Genomic DNA, 17,458 nt, shown 5'->3' with positions numbered 1-17,458 from the left:
AGCGTATGCACAATGTAAGTGCATATTAACACATGACCATTAACCAGAGAAACCTTTGGTGAGGGGGGGAAATTGGGATGTGAAGGTAAGCGTCCTGGATGTCGATGGAAGCTAAGAACTCTCCATTGAGAAGAGGACGGAACGAAGGGACTCCATTCTGAAGTGTCGGACCTTGACGAATTTGTTTAGGAGCTTTAGGTCCAGGATGACCCTCACTGTTACATCTTTTGTCGGGACCACAAACAGGTTTGAATAGAACCCCTGGAATCGGAGTATTAATGCCGTCTAGACGGAGAAAATCAATGGCTTGGAAAAAGGACCGAGCCCAAGCATCCACTTTGGGGGGGGGGGGGGGGGGGGAAGAACTGTGTCGGGGGACGAGAAGCAAATTCTCTGACCCATTCGTCGTGAATGACAGAGAGCCAGATTGTCACGATATATGACTGGCCCTGCGTGACGCGACCCGACGATCGGTCGGTCACCAAACAAGACAAAAGGGGACACCGGGGAAACAATTACAACGGTGGGCCCTGCAATAGGGAACGGGGAAATGGACACCTCCTGCACTCTCCTGACGTTCCCTATACAGGTTCTTGCAACCTGTTGCCGAACAGGATACCTGGGTCCCTCACTTGCCCTGCACCTATCCCGTACTTGCCAGTTCCCTAGTAAGGACACTGGTCCCACCGCTGTACTAATAAAACACTAAGGAAAATAACAGACAGGGAAAAAACACTCAGCTTCCTCTGCTGTCATGCACAGGACAGCAGAGTAAGGCACCCGAACACTGTCTCCAGCAGAAACACCACGGCTCCAGATAAGCTGCAACAGCACTGCTCCAGATAGCTCCTCTCTTCAGAAAGGTTGGTTTGCAAATGACCTGTATTACCAATGGTGAGTTGCAGCACCAAGTGGCCTTATAAAGGGAGGTGAGAGTGGCACCCACCTACATAGATAATTAATCACCATGCAGCAACACCAGCGGCCACCGGGGGAAGGGGGAAGCCACCAGCAGACTAAAGTTGTAATAACACCAGCAGCACTCGGGGAAAAAACTGACCTTAACCCCCGATGGCCAGAAAGGAAAAAAGTTTAAATGTGAGCAGCCCAAACTGACAGATCCAAAAATGGATCGTGACTCAGATTTGGCAAAACTGGAGTAGACGGCCATCTATTCTGCTGGTGTCGGCCGGGCAGTGCCGCGAGTCATTTAGCCAAAAATCTCTGGGACTTTGATCCCTTCGATCTGGACTGCCTGGGACGGTTTTTCCATGCCTGGCTGGTTTTGTACAAGACCTGTCTCCCTGAGTAGAGCATCCCAAACCGGATGAGTTAACCGTGGAGAACCAACCGGTTTTGCTGCGAAAGAACCGGAAGCGCCTGCGGCTGGCAGCGAAAAAGTCGCCTAACTTACTCTTCCCCCCTTGTAGCGTCAGAGATAAGCTGATCCAACTTATCTCCGAACAGACTACTGCTCTGGTAAAGCAGAGAGGTTAGGGACTTCTTGGATGCAGAGTCCGCTCTCCATTCCCTAAGCCATAGCGCTCGTCTGATGGATACAGCATTTGATGCCGCAAGGAGCGAGCAGTTGGCCGCGTCCAGGGAAGCGCTTATCAGATAATCCCCGGCTAAAGATATCCGATTGGCCAGATCCGCGGCCTCTGGGGGGTAGATCGCTATCTTGTATGGGCCTGTTCAGGGAATCTGCCCAGGAAACCATGGCTTTAGCTACTCATGTCGCAACAAAAGAGGGAGAGAGTACCGAAGCAGAAGCTTCAAAAAACGAACGGGCAAGACTGTCTATCAGGCAGTCCATGGGGTCCTTAATGGAGGATCCGTCTGGTAAGGATAAGTGAGTTTTGGAAACCAAGCCGGATATGGGTGGATCCACCGAAGGGAATTCCGCTTCTGACCTGTGACGTGCTTGTATGGCCGCTCTCTATGCCGCTGCACTATGTCCTGGAACTCGGGGTGATTGGCAAACACCCTATGAGGATGTTTGGTCCTCATGAAAGACACAGTGTGATCCGGGGAGGCTGGTTGATTGCCTCTATGATACTGTCACTTGATAATCCGGTGAATCTAGGTCGAGAGGCTCGTCAGACTCGTAGTCAGAGTTCTGTTCGCTACCGCCCTCTGATGAGGGGGAGCAAGACATGGAGCTCACGGATGCCGAGGCGGCAGAAGACCCGGGAGACGTGTTATGAGTCCGTTTTCTAGAAGCTTGTGACTATTTTTACTGAACAGCCCCTGCAGGCCAACGGTTCCTGCAATGTAGAGGGACTCTCTAAAACCAGCAGGCTGATGTCCCTACCCCTGGAGGGACTTAATCGCTTTAGCGAGCGACGTCATGGACTGCGACAGTGACTAAACCCACTAAGGGGGACTAGGTACACTGGGGACGGGTGCGGCGGAGGGCTCCTGAGCAAGTTCAGGGTCACAGGCTTCACATAGTGGAGTATTCTGTGCCCGCGGTAATGCAGCCTGACATGAGGTAAACAATACTGTGCTTTGTTGGCCTTCTTGGACGCTTTTGATTGGGACATGCTGTACCCCCTGCTCAATATGGGGCACAAGAATGAATACTGCAGAGAAAGGATATTGAAAATAGAAGCGCAGCTGTGTAAGGCAGCGCAGCTCTGCAGAGCAACACAAGGCAGTGTATGGCAGAAGAGCTCTGCATGAAAAAAAGGAGGGGCCTGCGGGTATGTGGCTGCAGCTCTTACCCCACGTCCTGAGCCCTATGAGCGGTCCTCTTGGGGTCATCCCTTGTAGGTAGATGGACTCGTTCCAGGAGATGGGGGGTTGCAGTCCCGATGCCCGAGGCGCAGATAGCAAGACGCAGGTCTGTGATGGTCCTGTGCCCTGTGAGTCCGATGCCAGCGGCGCGGTTAACTATAGCGGTTCTGCCCCCATAAAGATGGCTGCTGGGATTTTTTGCATTCACTTTGTGTCAGCCTCCTAGTAGCAGCAGCATACACCCATGGCCCTGTGTCCCCCAATGAGGCGAAGGAGAAAACTTTTTTAATAAAATGGTGGTGCTTCTTACAATCCATGCGTCTTACTGTTTACCGGGTGTGGTGGCTGCGGTAAAGCGGGGTCCTAGGGTCACTGCTGGCGGAGGCAGGAGTGGGGTGATGCTGCAGATCCAAGATTGGGAGAAAGGGGTGTTCGGATGTGTGACACTGCAGGTATTACGTGGTGCAGGCCGCGGTGGAACAAGGGTAACAGCTGGAGGACGCAAGAAAGGAGTGTTGCTGCAGGCCGGGATGAGGGAGTGTTCGATAGTGCTGGGTTTACGCTGACATTTTGTGAAAGCCCGGAGCCCCAGCACTTCCATGATTTACTATACGGTGGACTCCGGGAAAATGGATGCCAGGGCGGCGCATGTGCAGATGGAGATCTCAGTGCCAAGATCTCCATCTGTGCATGTGCCGCCCCCGGCAGCCATTTTCCCGGAGTCCACCGTAAATCATGGAATTGCTGGGGCTCCGGGTTTTCACAAAATGTCGGTGGAGACCCAGCACCACCGAACACACCCACAGCGTCGCACATCCAAACACCCCCTTATCCCAGCCTGCTGCCTGCAGCAACGCTCCACTCCTGCCTCCTCCAGCAGCGACCCTAGGACCCTGCTCCACCGCGGCCAGTAAGGGCCCCGTCACACATAGCAACTCACAAACGATCCAGACGAAATCAACTTGTCAGGATCGCTGGTGAGTCGCTGCTGCTTAGAAACCCGATGTTTACCTTCGTTACCAGCGCGCTGATTGCTGGTCTCCCGCCTGTCACACGCAGCGATGCGTGCTGGCTAGCGGGAGACCAGCGATCAACGAAATGTCCAGGGCATTCCAACAACGATAAGCGATACCGGCAGGGGGGTCGGTCGCTGGTCAGTGTCACACACAGCGATCTCGCTGGTGAGACTGCTGTTGCGTCACAAAAACTGTGACTCAGCAGCGATCTCGCTAGCGAGATCACTATGTGTGATGGGGGCTTAAGGTATATTCACATTATAAAGTCCAGAAATAGAAGGCGAGCACCATCACAATAGTCCACACATCCGAACCATCATATGTGTATAAAAGACGCAGCCGGCAATACAACTGTTTTACCCTTAGGTGCACATTCGTGGAAAATAAGCTAATCCACATAGCAAAAAATAGTAGAAAAGAACGGCACTCACCGGGTAGTGTAGTCAAGGCTTTATTATAAAAGCATATCAGCGGGAGAATGTGTGCAAAAAGGAGATCGCAACGACGATCGTTTCGCGCTGCAAAGGCGCTTCCACAGGTTACTTTTCTGCTATTTTTTGCTATATTCACATTATAAGACGCACCCCCATCCCCCAAAAAAATTTTTTGGGGAAAAAAGTGCGTCTTATAAATTGAAAACCACCATGGTTACTTACCGGTAGCCGGTTTTTCCGGAACCCATGACAGCACCACCTGAGAGAGGGATCCGCCCCGCCAGGACAGGAACCTACTGAGACATAAGGGGCGGCACCTCTCCCCCGCTTCAGTTGGGTTACAGAGCATTGAGAGGACTTCCCGGTTAGTTACATGTTTAATCCAACACCACAACACTCAAAACACCCTACTAATTGTGCACACCATACAGTGAAAAAGGGGGGGAATGTACGGGTGCTGTCATGGGTTCCGGAAAAACCGGCTACCGGTAAGTAACCATGGTGGTTTTCCCTTCACCCATGACAGCACCACCTGAGAGATTTTTGGAGACTTCGAAACACCTTAGGGAGGGACCACCGCTTGCAGCACCCTTCTACCAAAGGTTAAGTCAGCAGAGGAGGATAGATTTAATCTATAGTGCTTAAAGAAGGTTGAAGGTGAGGCCCAGGTAGCGGCCTTACAAATTTGTTCGATTGATACCTCTGCCTTTTCAGCCCAGGAGGTCGCCACAGCTCTGGTGGAATGAGCCTTGATGCCGTCAGGAATCGGGATACCACTAGCTGAATAGGCTACACTAATGGCTTCCCTGATCCATCTAGCAATAGTCCCTTTTGAAACCCCATAGCCTTTCCTGGCACCCTGAAAAGCTACGAATAGGGACTGTGACCTCCTCCACTGGCTAGTGGCAGATATATATTCTACGAGAGCTCTTTTAACATCCAGACTATGGAATTTTTCCTCCCCCAGATTTTTTGGATTTTCGCAAAAGGATGGAAGAACAATTTCCTGACCCCGATGGAAATCTGACACTACCTTGGGCAGATAACTGGGGTCTGTTCTTAACACTACCCTATCCTGAAAGACTTGCGTATAAGGAGGATTTACTGAGAGAGCCTGTAAGTCGCTTATCCTGCGGGCTGATGTGAGGGCTACTAACAGGATCGTTTTTAGGGTCAAAAACTTTAGGGGTAGCTGATGTAATGGCTCATACGGTTCTTTTGTAAGGGCTTCTAACACCAGGTTTAAATCCCAGGGGGCTATTCTAGGTATTGGAATAGGCCTAGCTCTATGGCAGGATTTAATAAATCTGGCTATCCACCTATCTGATGCCAGTTTGCAATTGTAGAGCGCCCCTAGTGCCGACACCTGAACCTTAAGTGTGTTTACTGCTAACCCCATCTGTAACCCAGATTGTAAGAACTCTAGGATGTCACTAATCGGGGGTTCTTTCCCTAACGGCTTACCCAAGAACTGTAGGAACTTATCCCATGTTCTGCCGTAGATGTTAGTAGTCACCGGTTTCCTGCTTTTTAGCAGAGTGGCCACCAGCCCAGGGGAGAACCCCCTATCTATTAAAAGCGACCTTTCAAATTCCACGCCGTCAGATGGAATCCTTTGACCTGAGCGTGCAATATTGGACCCTGAACTAGTAGGTCCGGGATTTCTGGCAGAACCCAAGGATCGGAGAGGGACATCTTCCGTAGCAGAGCGAACCAGGGCCTTTTTGGCCAAAATGGAGCTATTAGAATCACCCTGGCTTGATCGTTTCTGATTTTTCTTACCACAGTCGGGATCAGAGCTACTGGGGGGAACGCGTAAGCCAGTCTGAAGTTCCACTGGATGTGCAATGAGTCCACTGCCCATGGGTTTTCCCTTGGGTTTAGAGAGCAGAACCTTTCTGTTTGCCTGTTGTGCTTGTTTGCAAAGAGGTCTATCACCGGTTCCCCCCAAAGCTGAATTAACTTTTGAAAAATGGATCGGTTTAGCGCCCATTCTCCTTGCCTCAGGGTATTGCGACTCAGGAAATCTGCCTCTATGTTTTCTGCCCCTTTTATGTGTAGGGCTGTCACGGAGTGTAGGTGATCCTCTGCACTGCTCAGAATGTCTGTTGCTGCTTCCATTAAGGCTGTGTGCACACGCTGCGGAAAAGGTGCGGATTCATCTGCGCGGATTTTGTAAAATCCGCAGGTGAAACCGCAGGTCAAAATACCTGCGGTTTCACCTGCGGATTGCTCTGCGGTTTTGCCCTGCGGTTTTTCATCTCCTCAATGGAGGAGATGGCAAACCGCAGGAGAATCCGCAGAAAGAATTGACATGTCAATTCTTTCTGCGGATTGAAAACCGCAGATAATCCGCGCGGAAAATTCCGCACCGTCTGCACTGCGGTTTTTGATTCCCATAGGGAATCATGGTACTGTACACCGCAGCAGAAACTGCTGCGGGTCCGCAGCGGCCAAAACCGCTGCGGAACCGCAGCAAAATCCGCAGCGTGTGCACACAGCCTTAGGAGTGTGATCTTGTCCCTCCTTGGTGGTTGATGTATGCCACTGCTACCTTGTTGTCTGACATGATGCGTACATCTCGACCCTGGAGTAGCGGAATGAAGTGGTTTAGGGCCTTGCCCACTGCCCACAGTTCTCTCAGGTTGGAGGATGCCTTCCTTTCTTGAGGTGTCCAGGAACCCTGACCTATGAGGCCCCTTAGGTGTGCCCCCCACCCCGAGGAGCTTGCATCTGTTAAAATTATATCTGTCGCCTGTCTGTCCCATGATATTCCTAAGGTCAGATTTGTCTCGTTCAACCACCAGTTGAGAGAGTCTCTGGTTTTTAAGGAAAGCTCCAGCTTTCCTTCCAAACGCCCTCTTAGCGATCTTTGTGCTCTTAGTATCTCCCCCTGGAGTTGCCGGGTGTGAAACTGAGCCCACCTGACCGCCGGAATACAGGATGTTAGGGTACCTAGCAGGGACATTGCTTTTCTTAATGTCATACATGGTTGGTTTCGGCCCGCCAAGGCCAGATTTTGCAACTTCTCTATCTTGGACTCTGGGAGCAGACACTCTTGCCTTTCTGAGTCCAGTATAAATCCTAGGAAGGTCTGTTTCTTTAGGGGTTGTAATTTTGATTTTTTGAAATTGACTATCCACCCTAACTCTTGCAAGGTGTTGATCACCTGAGTCAGCTGTGCTGTACAGTGGTCCTCTGAACTGCCCACTATAAGAAAATCGTCCAGGTATGGTATTATGACCGTATCGTGAATCCGGAGAAAGGCTGTCACTTTCGCTATGACCTTGGTGAAGACCCTCGGGGCTATGGATATGCCAAACGGAAGAGCCCTGAACTGAAAGTGCCTTAGTGTGCCCTGAATATAAAGCGCTACCCTCAGGTATTTCTGGTAATCTGGATGGATAGGGATGTGGTAATACGCATCCTTTAAATCGACTACGGCCATGAAGCAATCTTGATGTAGCAGCTTCACTGCCGTAGTTACTGATTCCATCTTGAAGGTCGGGTTCTTTATCCATAGATTGAGGCGTCTGAGATTTATGATTGTCCTGAACGACTGATCCGGTTTTTTTATTAGGAAAAGGGGTGAATAAAACCCCTTTCCTTCCTGTAAGCGCGGCACCTCGGACAGTACCCGCTTGTCTATCAGGCTCAGGATTTCTGTTTCTAAGGCCAGTTGTTCTTCGGTCATCTTCCTGATAGGTGTGATGGCGACCACGGAATTTGGCTGACGAATAAAGGGGATTTTCAGGCCTTCTTTTAGGATGCTCAGAATCCAGGTGTTGGAGGAGATCTTTTCCCAGGCCTGGAAAAAGAGTGCCAATCTCGCTCCTACTGGAATACTGGCGTCACTGTGGTGACTTTTTGGAGGTGGAGGTGCCTCCACCAAACATAAACCCTGATTCTTTCTTCTTTTTATCCTCCCATCTTCTTCTGTCAGCGGGAGGACGCCCTCTATTGAATCTCCCCCTCCGAAAGGGCTGTCTCCTCTGATCCATAGGGAATCTGGGGAAGCCTTTTTTCTTATCGCCTGCTTTCTCCAGAATATCGTCCAAGTTCTTGCCGAACAGGAATCGGCCATCGCAGGGGAGAGAGCACAATTTGGCCTTGGACTGAAGGTCACCCGGACAGCCCTTAAGCCATAACGCGCGTCTAGCAGCATTTGATAGTGACGCTGCTCTGGCTGTCAATCGCATAGAGTCCGCAGAGGTATCTGCCAGAAAAGCCGCTGCCCCGTGCAAGAGATACATGTCTGATAAGATCTTCTCTCTTGGGACCCTTGACGCCAGCTTCTCTTCTAACTGCTGCAGCCAGATCATGAGGGAGCGTGCCGTGCAGGTGCCCGCTATCGCCGGCTTAAGACCTCCTGCTGTCGCTTCCCATGCGTGCCTCAAATATGAGTCCGCTTTTTTGTCTAGCGGGTCTCTAAGAACCCCTGCGTCTTCCAAGGGCAGGGCCGACCTTTTGGAAGACCTGGACACCGCTGCATCTATTTTTGGGACTTTGTCCCATATTTCCGTATCCTTGTATTCAAAGGGGTATCGTCTCTTAGAGGCGGATGGAAGGGCCCCCGATTTTTCAGGCTTTTTCCACTCCTTCCCAATAAGCGCCTGGATTTTCGCGTTTACTGGAAAGGTTCGTTTTTTCCTCTCCTGAAGCCCCCCAAACATGACGTCCTCTAGGGTTTTAGCCGCCCTTTCTTCCTGTAGGCCCATTGTGGTTCTAATGGCCTTTAGGAGGGCATCTGTATCTTCTACAGAGAAACATGGCTTACCCCCTGTGTCACTATCTGAGGAGTCTGAGGAGGATGATTTTTCCGCCTGAGATGATACTGATGCGGAATCTGAGGGGGAACTAGGGAAATCCTTCCTGCTTTTTTTCCCTTTTTTCAATAAGGACTTAATTGAGCCTTCCATTTCTGACCTGAGGGCAGATATTAGATTGGCTGCGAAACTAGGCGCTTCCTCCGCCATAGTCCGCTGAATGCACGAAGCACAGAGATCTTTTTGCCAGTCTCTTGCTAGGGGAGATTTACATATAGCACAATCCCTATTGTTCTTCTTGCTTCCCGCTTTTCTGGGCCTTTCCTACAGGGTGAAGCATACAATAGAAAAACCCCCTATTAATATACTGCTGACATTCACGAAGATCACTCACCACCCGTAATCAAGGGTACCGGATTTGGAGGCTGCGTCGGAGCACCTGACCCACGCTCTTTGGACCTTGAGGAGTGCCCCGACCTGCGGCTGGGGCGACTGCTGCTTGAATGGCTTCCATGCTTTCTGCCAGAGGGCTGTGAGGGAGGCAGGGACGCTGAACGTTCCTGCTCGGACTCCATCTTGCACCGCCGATCTACAGCTGTCTTTCTCCTTTTAAATTGCATGCCTCCGCCTGGTGAGCGTCTTCCTCCCCTCCCCCCTGCGACCGCCGGCCCAGCGCTTCAGAAAGCCGGCCGGCGTCGCACCCGGCGCCATTACACCGTCGCCTTCGGCTGACGTCAGCCGGCGCACCCAGCATTCCAAGCGCCGCTGACGTCAGCGGCCGGAAGACGCCAGCATCTCTCCCCTACCACGGGGATCGAGATGCGGCGTGCGCGAGGGGAGGGCGGCGCGGTGGGGGCTTCCCGGAGCCACCGGGATCCCATCCACGCCCGCACGAACCCGGAGCCCCAGGGACCCCGGGGACTGCGCTTCCAGGACGGGCCTGGGTCTTTATCTTTCTCTTCGCCCATGACAGGCACCGCCACAGTGGGATTCCTTCCAGGACAGGAACCCAACTGAAGCGGGGGAGAGGTGCCGCCCCTTATGTCTCAGTAGGTTCCTGTCCTGGCGGGGCGGATCCCTCTCTCAGGTGGTGCTGTCATGGGTGAAGGGAAAAATATGGTAATATATTGTTAAGAGCCAATACAAAGTTCAGTTCACATGCTTCAGAAAAAAAAAAGAAAATAGAACTATAGAGTGACACCTGAAAGAAGAAAAAAAAAAAAAAAAAAAATCAGCTTCTCTTGGATGGAAATACAAAGATGTGTGAATGAAGCTTTGAGCATAGCTAGGACCTTGATCCTGGCTCCTTTTTCTCTGAAACGCCACAGAATTACATTATAAAATACATCAATTATTTGTAATGATGTAGCCAGTGTGAGTTATTCTGCCCACGATTCACGCTGAAGGAATTGCTTGACAGGTTCCCATTTCCTTGTAATAGATTTAATTGAATAAAACAGTGTCTGAGACACTCTAAAAAAAAAATTAAAAAATAGAAGATCATCAATGTAAGCAAGAAAGGTCTTCTCAGACTATGAACATGGATTCCCTGTAAATATTACTGGAATGTCGATTTATTTGACGGACGATTCCAGTAATAACTCCGAACTTCAGTTACCATGCGGACAAGTCATGCCCAGATGAGAACATTTTGGCCAGCACAAGTCTCATGTCACACTGGGATGAGAGCCATTTGTCAGTCCTGCAATCTGGAAGCAATGTCCTACCATTTCATTATTGGCTCAGCCAGTATGTGATGCTCTGCCTAGATGTTCTCCCTAGAAACCCTTAGTAAACTGAATGCTGAACTGACTAAGTAGATTCTAAAATAATTTACTAATGCTAAAGTATAATCGTACTATCTAGAAACCAATCCTAGATAAGTGGAATAATGGATACATAGATGACCAAGCACTGATTTCAAATAGTCACATTAATAGAGGATATCAAGGGATGGAAGCAAAATAATGGACTGGATCCAGTAGCCTTCTTACCTGAACGATTCCATGAGTTTACCGCTGGCACCAGACATTCCAGATAAAGGGTACCATCTTTCAATAACAGAGGATTCCCAGTGACTACTTTGAGACAGTTCTTGATTAATCCACTCTGGCATTAAGATTTCTGAAGAAAAGGGTGAATTGCAGGAATGTTAGATCTGCAAACAAATATTAAGATAGAGACACAATTTTCTTAATATTTTAAACCAAATAATTTTTGGGTTGATGGTTTTGTTAAGTTCATGTACACCCAGGCCAGTATGCGTCATACATGACTCTGCAGTCAAGTTTAGGTGGTGTTGTGCTTAATTTTCGTTTTAGAAAACTTTTTGCTTTATAACAAACTAATTTGCCTATGAAAATAAAGTGTTGTGTAGCATTTTCACAATGTGCCTGGTGTCTTTCAGAAATCATTGTATGTAATAATTCAGGTTTCAATTGTCTCAAAACTCATGGTAGAAAAGGAGTATTTTTGTACCAAAATATTGCAAACGTAGAGCATGTTCATGCTCAGTCTTTTGAAGTCTACTCCGAAGAATTCCTGGAAAAAGGGGGGGGGGGTTAGGGAAGGACATGAGCTTATTTTGAGTTTAACTTTTCATAAACAGCTTCTGTGGAAAAATGATTTTGCTGAACATACGCTCAGGATTTTTATGTGTTTTTTTTTTTGTTTTAAATTATTTCCAGGTTTTCAAAAACTAGTGTTTCAAAGTAACCAGACCATTCTTCAAGCATTTCCTGCTATGAAGCCACACCATCATACTAAACAATAGAAGTCAATGGGGAAGGCTACAAAAAATGCCACAAAGATGCATGGGTTTCTTTGAGGGATCCGATTGTGATCACTTTAAAAAAAAACACACTAGTGTTTTATTACTTAATAGGAGTTCAAACAATTTTAGAAAATTACCCACATAAAAAAAAGTTTTAAAAATGCTAACAAAATATTTACAGAAAGAGGTTCAGGAAAACGTTAAAAATGCCCCATGAGAGAGTTTCTTGAAGGTAAACTATTCAAATTTGCAGATGATGCAAAGCTAGGAGGGACAGCAAACACCAAGGTAAGTTCACACTAGGTGCAAAAAGTGTTTCTATTCTGCAGCTGCAGAAAAAAAAAAAAAAAAAAAAGCATGTTAGCATGTTTTCCTTGCTTTTTTTTGTTGTGGTTTAAGACATGCTAGATTTGTCTCCTGTGCATGCTGATAATGTTTAGTATTGGAAGAAAAGAAAAAGTCCTATTCTGTAGAATCAGGTTTTGGCACAAAAAAAAAAAAAAAAAAAAAAAAAAAACACTGCAAAATTTGATACCTACATTTTTGGTAAGTTTCTTTTTTACCAATTCATTTCAATGGGTGAAAAATGCAGAAAAAACGCTGAAAAAGTAACATGCTCCATTGGGCAAAAAAACATGCAAAGTACAAAATTCTGATGACAAAAAAAGGTGTGCACTTTAGATTTCTGAAATCTCAGACTTTGCTGGTACTGTAAAAAGCAGCTGAGGACTTGCCAAAAAAAAAACAAAACGCTTCAAAGACCAGGAAGTGTGAACTCAGCCAAAGGATTCAAAAGGATATAGATAAGCTTGAACAATGGGCAGCGACTAATAATGGTATTTAACATTGAGAAATGCCAGATTCTACATCTGAGCAAGAAAAAAAAAGAAATACATCTACAGAATGGGAGGAACAGAACTAAGCAACAGCACGTGTGAAAAAGGCCTGGGTATACTAATAGATCACAGATTGCACACGAGTTAACAGTGTGATGCAGCAGCAAAAAAGGCAAAAAGTTCTAGGATGTATTAAGAGAAGCATAGAGTCTAGATCATGTGAAGTAATTATCCCCTTCTACTTCTTGATCAGGCCGAATCTGGAATACTGTGTCCAGTTCTGGGCACCATCTTTTAAAAAAAGACATTGAAAAAGCAGAGCAAGTTCAGAAAAGAGCTACCAGGATGGTGAGCAGACTGCAAACCTATGAGGAACAATTAAAGATCTGGGAAAATTTAGCTTGCAAAGAAGGCCAAGACGAGACTTAATAGCTGTCTACAAATATCTGGAACTGAACTGAAAGGGTGAAATACAGATTAAATATTATAAGAAAACCTTTTGACAGTGAGGGTGATCAAGGAGTGGAACAGGCTGCCACGAGAGGTGGTGCGTTCTCCTTAAATGTAAGTCTTCAAACAGAGGATGGACAGGCATATGTCTGGGATAATTTAGTGAATCCTGCATTGAGCAGGGGGTTGGACACGATGGCCATGAAGGTCCATTCCAAGTTTTACATTCTAAGAATAAGTTGTTTCTGCTTCAAAAACATGAAGTGTTTTGACAAAAAAAAAGAAAGAAAAGCCACACAATGTTTACACACAGCCTTAAAGGAGTTGTCCACTACAACATGGTACATGTTAGCACATATTATCAATTGTTATGCATTCTCTGTGTCCATTTCCCTTTTTATCCGTTTTTTTTTTTAGGTTTTTGTGCTATAACAGTATTTTGCAGTTTTTATCTGCTTGGATTTAGATTTTTCTGACCATATGATTGGATTGGCAGATTTAGCTGGTAAGATTTGATTTGTTATACCTTATCTCTTTCCAGCAACACAATAGCCCGTTTTTTTACTAGGCTTTAAATAGGGGACATCAGTGCAATTTTATATTGTTATTTTTGTACTTAAGTTATATTTTAATAGGGTTTTTTTTTTTTTCCAGTTATTCGGTTATAGGTAACCCTTATTTACATTATACTTGTAAGCTATTGGCAAACAAAATCCCAGTATATGCCTGCCCTAAGTTATACAACGAATATAAGCATTACATAAGAATGTGAAACTGATTACCGGGTGATGTAGTGTTTTCTTTAGCATTAAAAACATAACTAAGAACAGAGTTTACAATGTCAGGGAGGTCAGAAACATCTTCATCAATTTCTTTCACAGTTTTATGTTGAAGTCTGATGAGATCAACTGACTGATAGTTGCAGATCACATTAAGACAAGCAGCATTTTCAGAAATGGGGGAGAGGATGCCCGTTCTGGGAATTGAATCTTCCCCTAAAGATACATCAGCAACCTAGTGGAGAAAAGAAAATTTGTGAAAACAGAAAATACAACATACTGACACCGTGGTTAGTGTTTGTGCAGCTGTAAAGGGCAAATATCACAGTTCTGTGACGTCCAGCTGCAGAGTCACAGAGGAGATCATAAGACAGGCACGAGGGAGATCATAAGACAGGCACGAGGGAGATCAACTGTCCCTCAGCTATCAAAGCAGGGAACTGCTAAGTTTATATCTTGCTACATCAAGATAATCTCTCATCAAGTTGGAAATTCACCTGGTTGACCCCTTCTCGACAATGTGCTGTACATCTACTACTCTGCGGGAGCTGCGTTCCCGCAAAGAGAAGTACAGTATATGTGCGGTGCTGCAATCACAGAGGATCACGCTGAGGGCCGCTACGATCGGGTGCGGGTGTCAGCTCTATGTGAGAACTGACACCGTGCAGCAACACCCACGATCGGTGCTAGCACCGATCGCGGGTGTTTAACCCCTCTGATGCCGCTGTAAATAGTGACAGCGACTTCGCGGGGCATCGAACGAGGAGGGGGCTCCCTGTGTGCATCCATCAGCACAAAGCAATCTCATTGTGTTGATGGTCTCCATGGTGACCCCAGGCCGCAAGGTCTTTCAGGGAAGGTGGCTTCTCAGTGCCTGATGACAGGAGCGGAGAAGCCTACTTCCCTGCATGTCAGATGCTGCTCCGATGTCCTGCAGTGCACAAGTATTGCAGAGTATCAGGTCAGCGATCTGTCATTATACAGTGATGTCCCATCCTGGGACAATGTAAAACAGATAGGGTATGTGCACACATTGCAGATTTGTGTGCGGATTTTTCCGTGCAGAATATGCAGAATCCGCAGGTCAAAATGCCTTCGTTTTACCTGCGGATTTACTGCAGATTTCGCCTGCGTTTTTACACCTGCGGATTCCTAAAATGTAATAGGTGTAAAATGCTGCGGAATCCGCACAAAGAATTGGCATGCTGCGGAAAATAAAGCGTTGCATTTCCACCAGGGCTGTGGAGTCGGAGTCGGTGCTCATTTTGGTGGAGTCGGAGTCGGTATAAAATGGACCGACTCCTAAAATATATAGTAAATTGGGTACAGTAATTCAATGCAGGATGTGCTGAATATTTTTTCATAGGAGTTTGGGAAAGTTATGAAATGTCCTATAAATGGCTGTTATATTCCTGATCTAAGGCTACACTCACACACAGCGTTTTTCCTGTGTTTTTTGAGGATACGTTTTTCAGCTGCAAAAGCTGATCATCTTTTTAAAAAACTGCATCACCTGAAAGGTTTTGGAGCTCATAGATAATGTTTTCAATAGCAAAAGCAGATTAGAAATCTGCTCTATCCATTTATCCATATCGTATCTGTACCAAAAAGAATGAAAACCGGGTAGTACACCAATATATATTCTGTTCTATCTAAATATCTTGATTATTGGATCATAAAAATGATTAAATGTCTGATGTTCACATTGTACTACAATAAATTTTTCACTTAAATATAAGCAATATGTGTGGGAGTCGGAGTCGAGGAGTCGGAGTCGGTGTAAGGGAAATTGAGGAGTCGGAGTCGCAGGTTTGGCTTACCGACTCCACAGCCCTGATTTCCACGCTGAATTTTCCGCAGCATGTGCGCAGCGGCTTTTGTTTTCCATATGATAACATGGTACTGTACATCCTCTGGAAAACTGCCGCGGCTCCGCAGGGCCATATCCGCTGCGGATCCGCAGACGAATCCGCAACGTGTGCACTTACCCTGAAACTGTATAAATATTAAAAACAAATCTCCATATAAAAAAAAAAAAAAGAAAAGTTATTAGTCCAATATTTACATGTAACAAAACAAAACAAAAAAAAGTACACATCTGTTATCGCTGTCTGAAACACCTGCTCTATAAACCGGTCCCACTAGTTAACCCCTTCAGTGAACATGGTAAAAATAAAAAATGAAACACAATGCTGTATCATACCGCCAAACAAAAAGTGCAATAAAACGAAATCAACTACACAAACGTAAATAAAAATGGTACCCCTGAAAATGTCATATCGTCCTATTCCTTCTCATCCTCCACCACGTCACCAGGGTGACCGTGGTCCGTGATGCAACACCCATATAATTTTTATAAACTTTTTTTTTTTTTTTTTTATGAGGCCTTCCTCCGCGTCTCTTCCAAGGGGCAATGGAGTGCCTTCAAATTTTTGGCAGCCATTGCATTCACTGCATAGGCAAACAGTATGGGAGACCCACTTCCTAACAATGGGAACATTTTTTCAGGAGGCCCTCCTGTGCGACTCTTTAAAGGGGTATTGGGGTGCGTCCAAATTTTGGGCAGCCCTGCCACTCACTGCATACGCAATAACAGTATGGGAGACCCACTGTTTAATAATGGGAGCAACAAAGCATAGCCGGCTGATGGCTCTCTAAGAATAGTGAGGGCCAACCACTGGCCCTTTAAGAATAGTAAAAGGCCGCCTGATGGCCCTATAAAAATAGGCTTTGTGACTTTGAGTTCCTCCTTCTTAAATGAAACAGGATGTGTCTGATGATGTGTCACACACCACATGGCCAGCTAAGGTTGTAAAATGTTACAATGACATTTCCCAGTGAATGCATTTGTCTTGGTTGAAAGCAATGCTAAAGTTGCAAAAATGCATCAAAAAACGCTACGCTTGAACATAGCCCAAGTGGGGGAGGAAACATTTTTGTTTTTGGTTATTTATTTTGCCTTACATACAAGTCATTACCCTGGAAAGGATGATCCTTAACATATTTCCCAGGAAAATCCATTTTGGTTTTGTTTTTCTATGTTTTATTGTAAGTCTGTAAAAGTGGCGGAAGACTCGGACAACATTGTTCACAGCAGTGACCTTGGCAGTCACAAATGCTTCCAGGGGTCTTCCTCATGCTGTTCCCATCGATTTCTGCAATTTCGAGTCCCTCTGCAGACTGCCGGGGGACCACCAGAAAAATGTTCGAGTTTCCCATAGATTTACATTGGGCTTGTTACTCGGGTCGAGCACCCGTGCATTCCAATTTCACTTTAGTGATCTCCCATCAATAGTCCCCACTTCACATGCACAGTGGTGACAGAGCGTCACATGCCCCCACATCACATCCACAGTGGTGACAGAGCGTCACATGTCCCATCACCCCTGACATACAAGTGCTGTGAGATGAAGAGTCTATAGTGATGTGTGTATATATCTACAAATATAACATAATAAACTTCAGCTCCTGCAGAACCTCAGTCTGTAGTGATGTGTGTATGGATGTGTGTGTGGATGGATGGATGCACCCAGCACATTGTTCTCACTTATGTATAAGCCTTTTCCTTCCTGATTCATCCAGTCATTGCCCTGCTGCATCACACTGTGTGCTGCAGGAGAAAGCTGGAGCAGGAGGGGAATTAGAGTCTGGCACAGACTGGGGGT

The 17,458-nt window shown here is 46.6% G+C and overlaps 1 protein-coding gene across 2 annotated transcripts in view; it reads right to left on the bottom strand.

Annotated features, from left to right (window-relative positions):
- The window catches only part of TICRR (TOPBP1 interacting checkpoint and replication regulator), a 123,922-nt gene that overhangs the window by 91,925 nt on the left and 14,539 nt on the right, over positions 1-17,458 (bottom strand). For both annotated transcript variants that reach the window (XM_073568701.1, XM_073568700.1), the window contains exons 4-5: positions 13,797-14,028; positions 10,950-11,079 (exon numbers count right to left, since the gene is read on the bottom strand). In XM_073568701.1, coding sequence (XP_073424802.1) covers positions 10,950-11,079; positions 13,797-14,028 — 362 coding nt within the window. The remainder of the gene's footprint in view (positions 1-10,949; positions 11,080-13,796; positions 14,029-17,458) is intronic.

The sequence above is a fragment of the Dendrobates tinctorius genome, unplaced genomic scaffold (assembly GCF_039654945.1).
Source record: "Dendrobates tinctorius isolate UK_male_01 unplaced genomic scaffold, ASM3965494v1 ptg000022l, whole genome shotgun sequence".
Lineage (NCBI taxonomy): Eukaryota > Metazoa > Chordata > Amphibia > Anura > Dendrobatidae > Dendrobates > Dendrobates tinctorius.
This window is presented reverse-complemented; position numbering and strand designations above follow the sequence as displayed.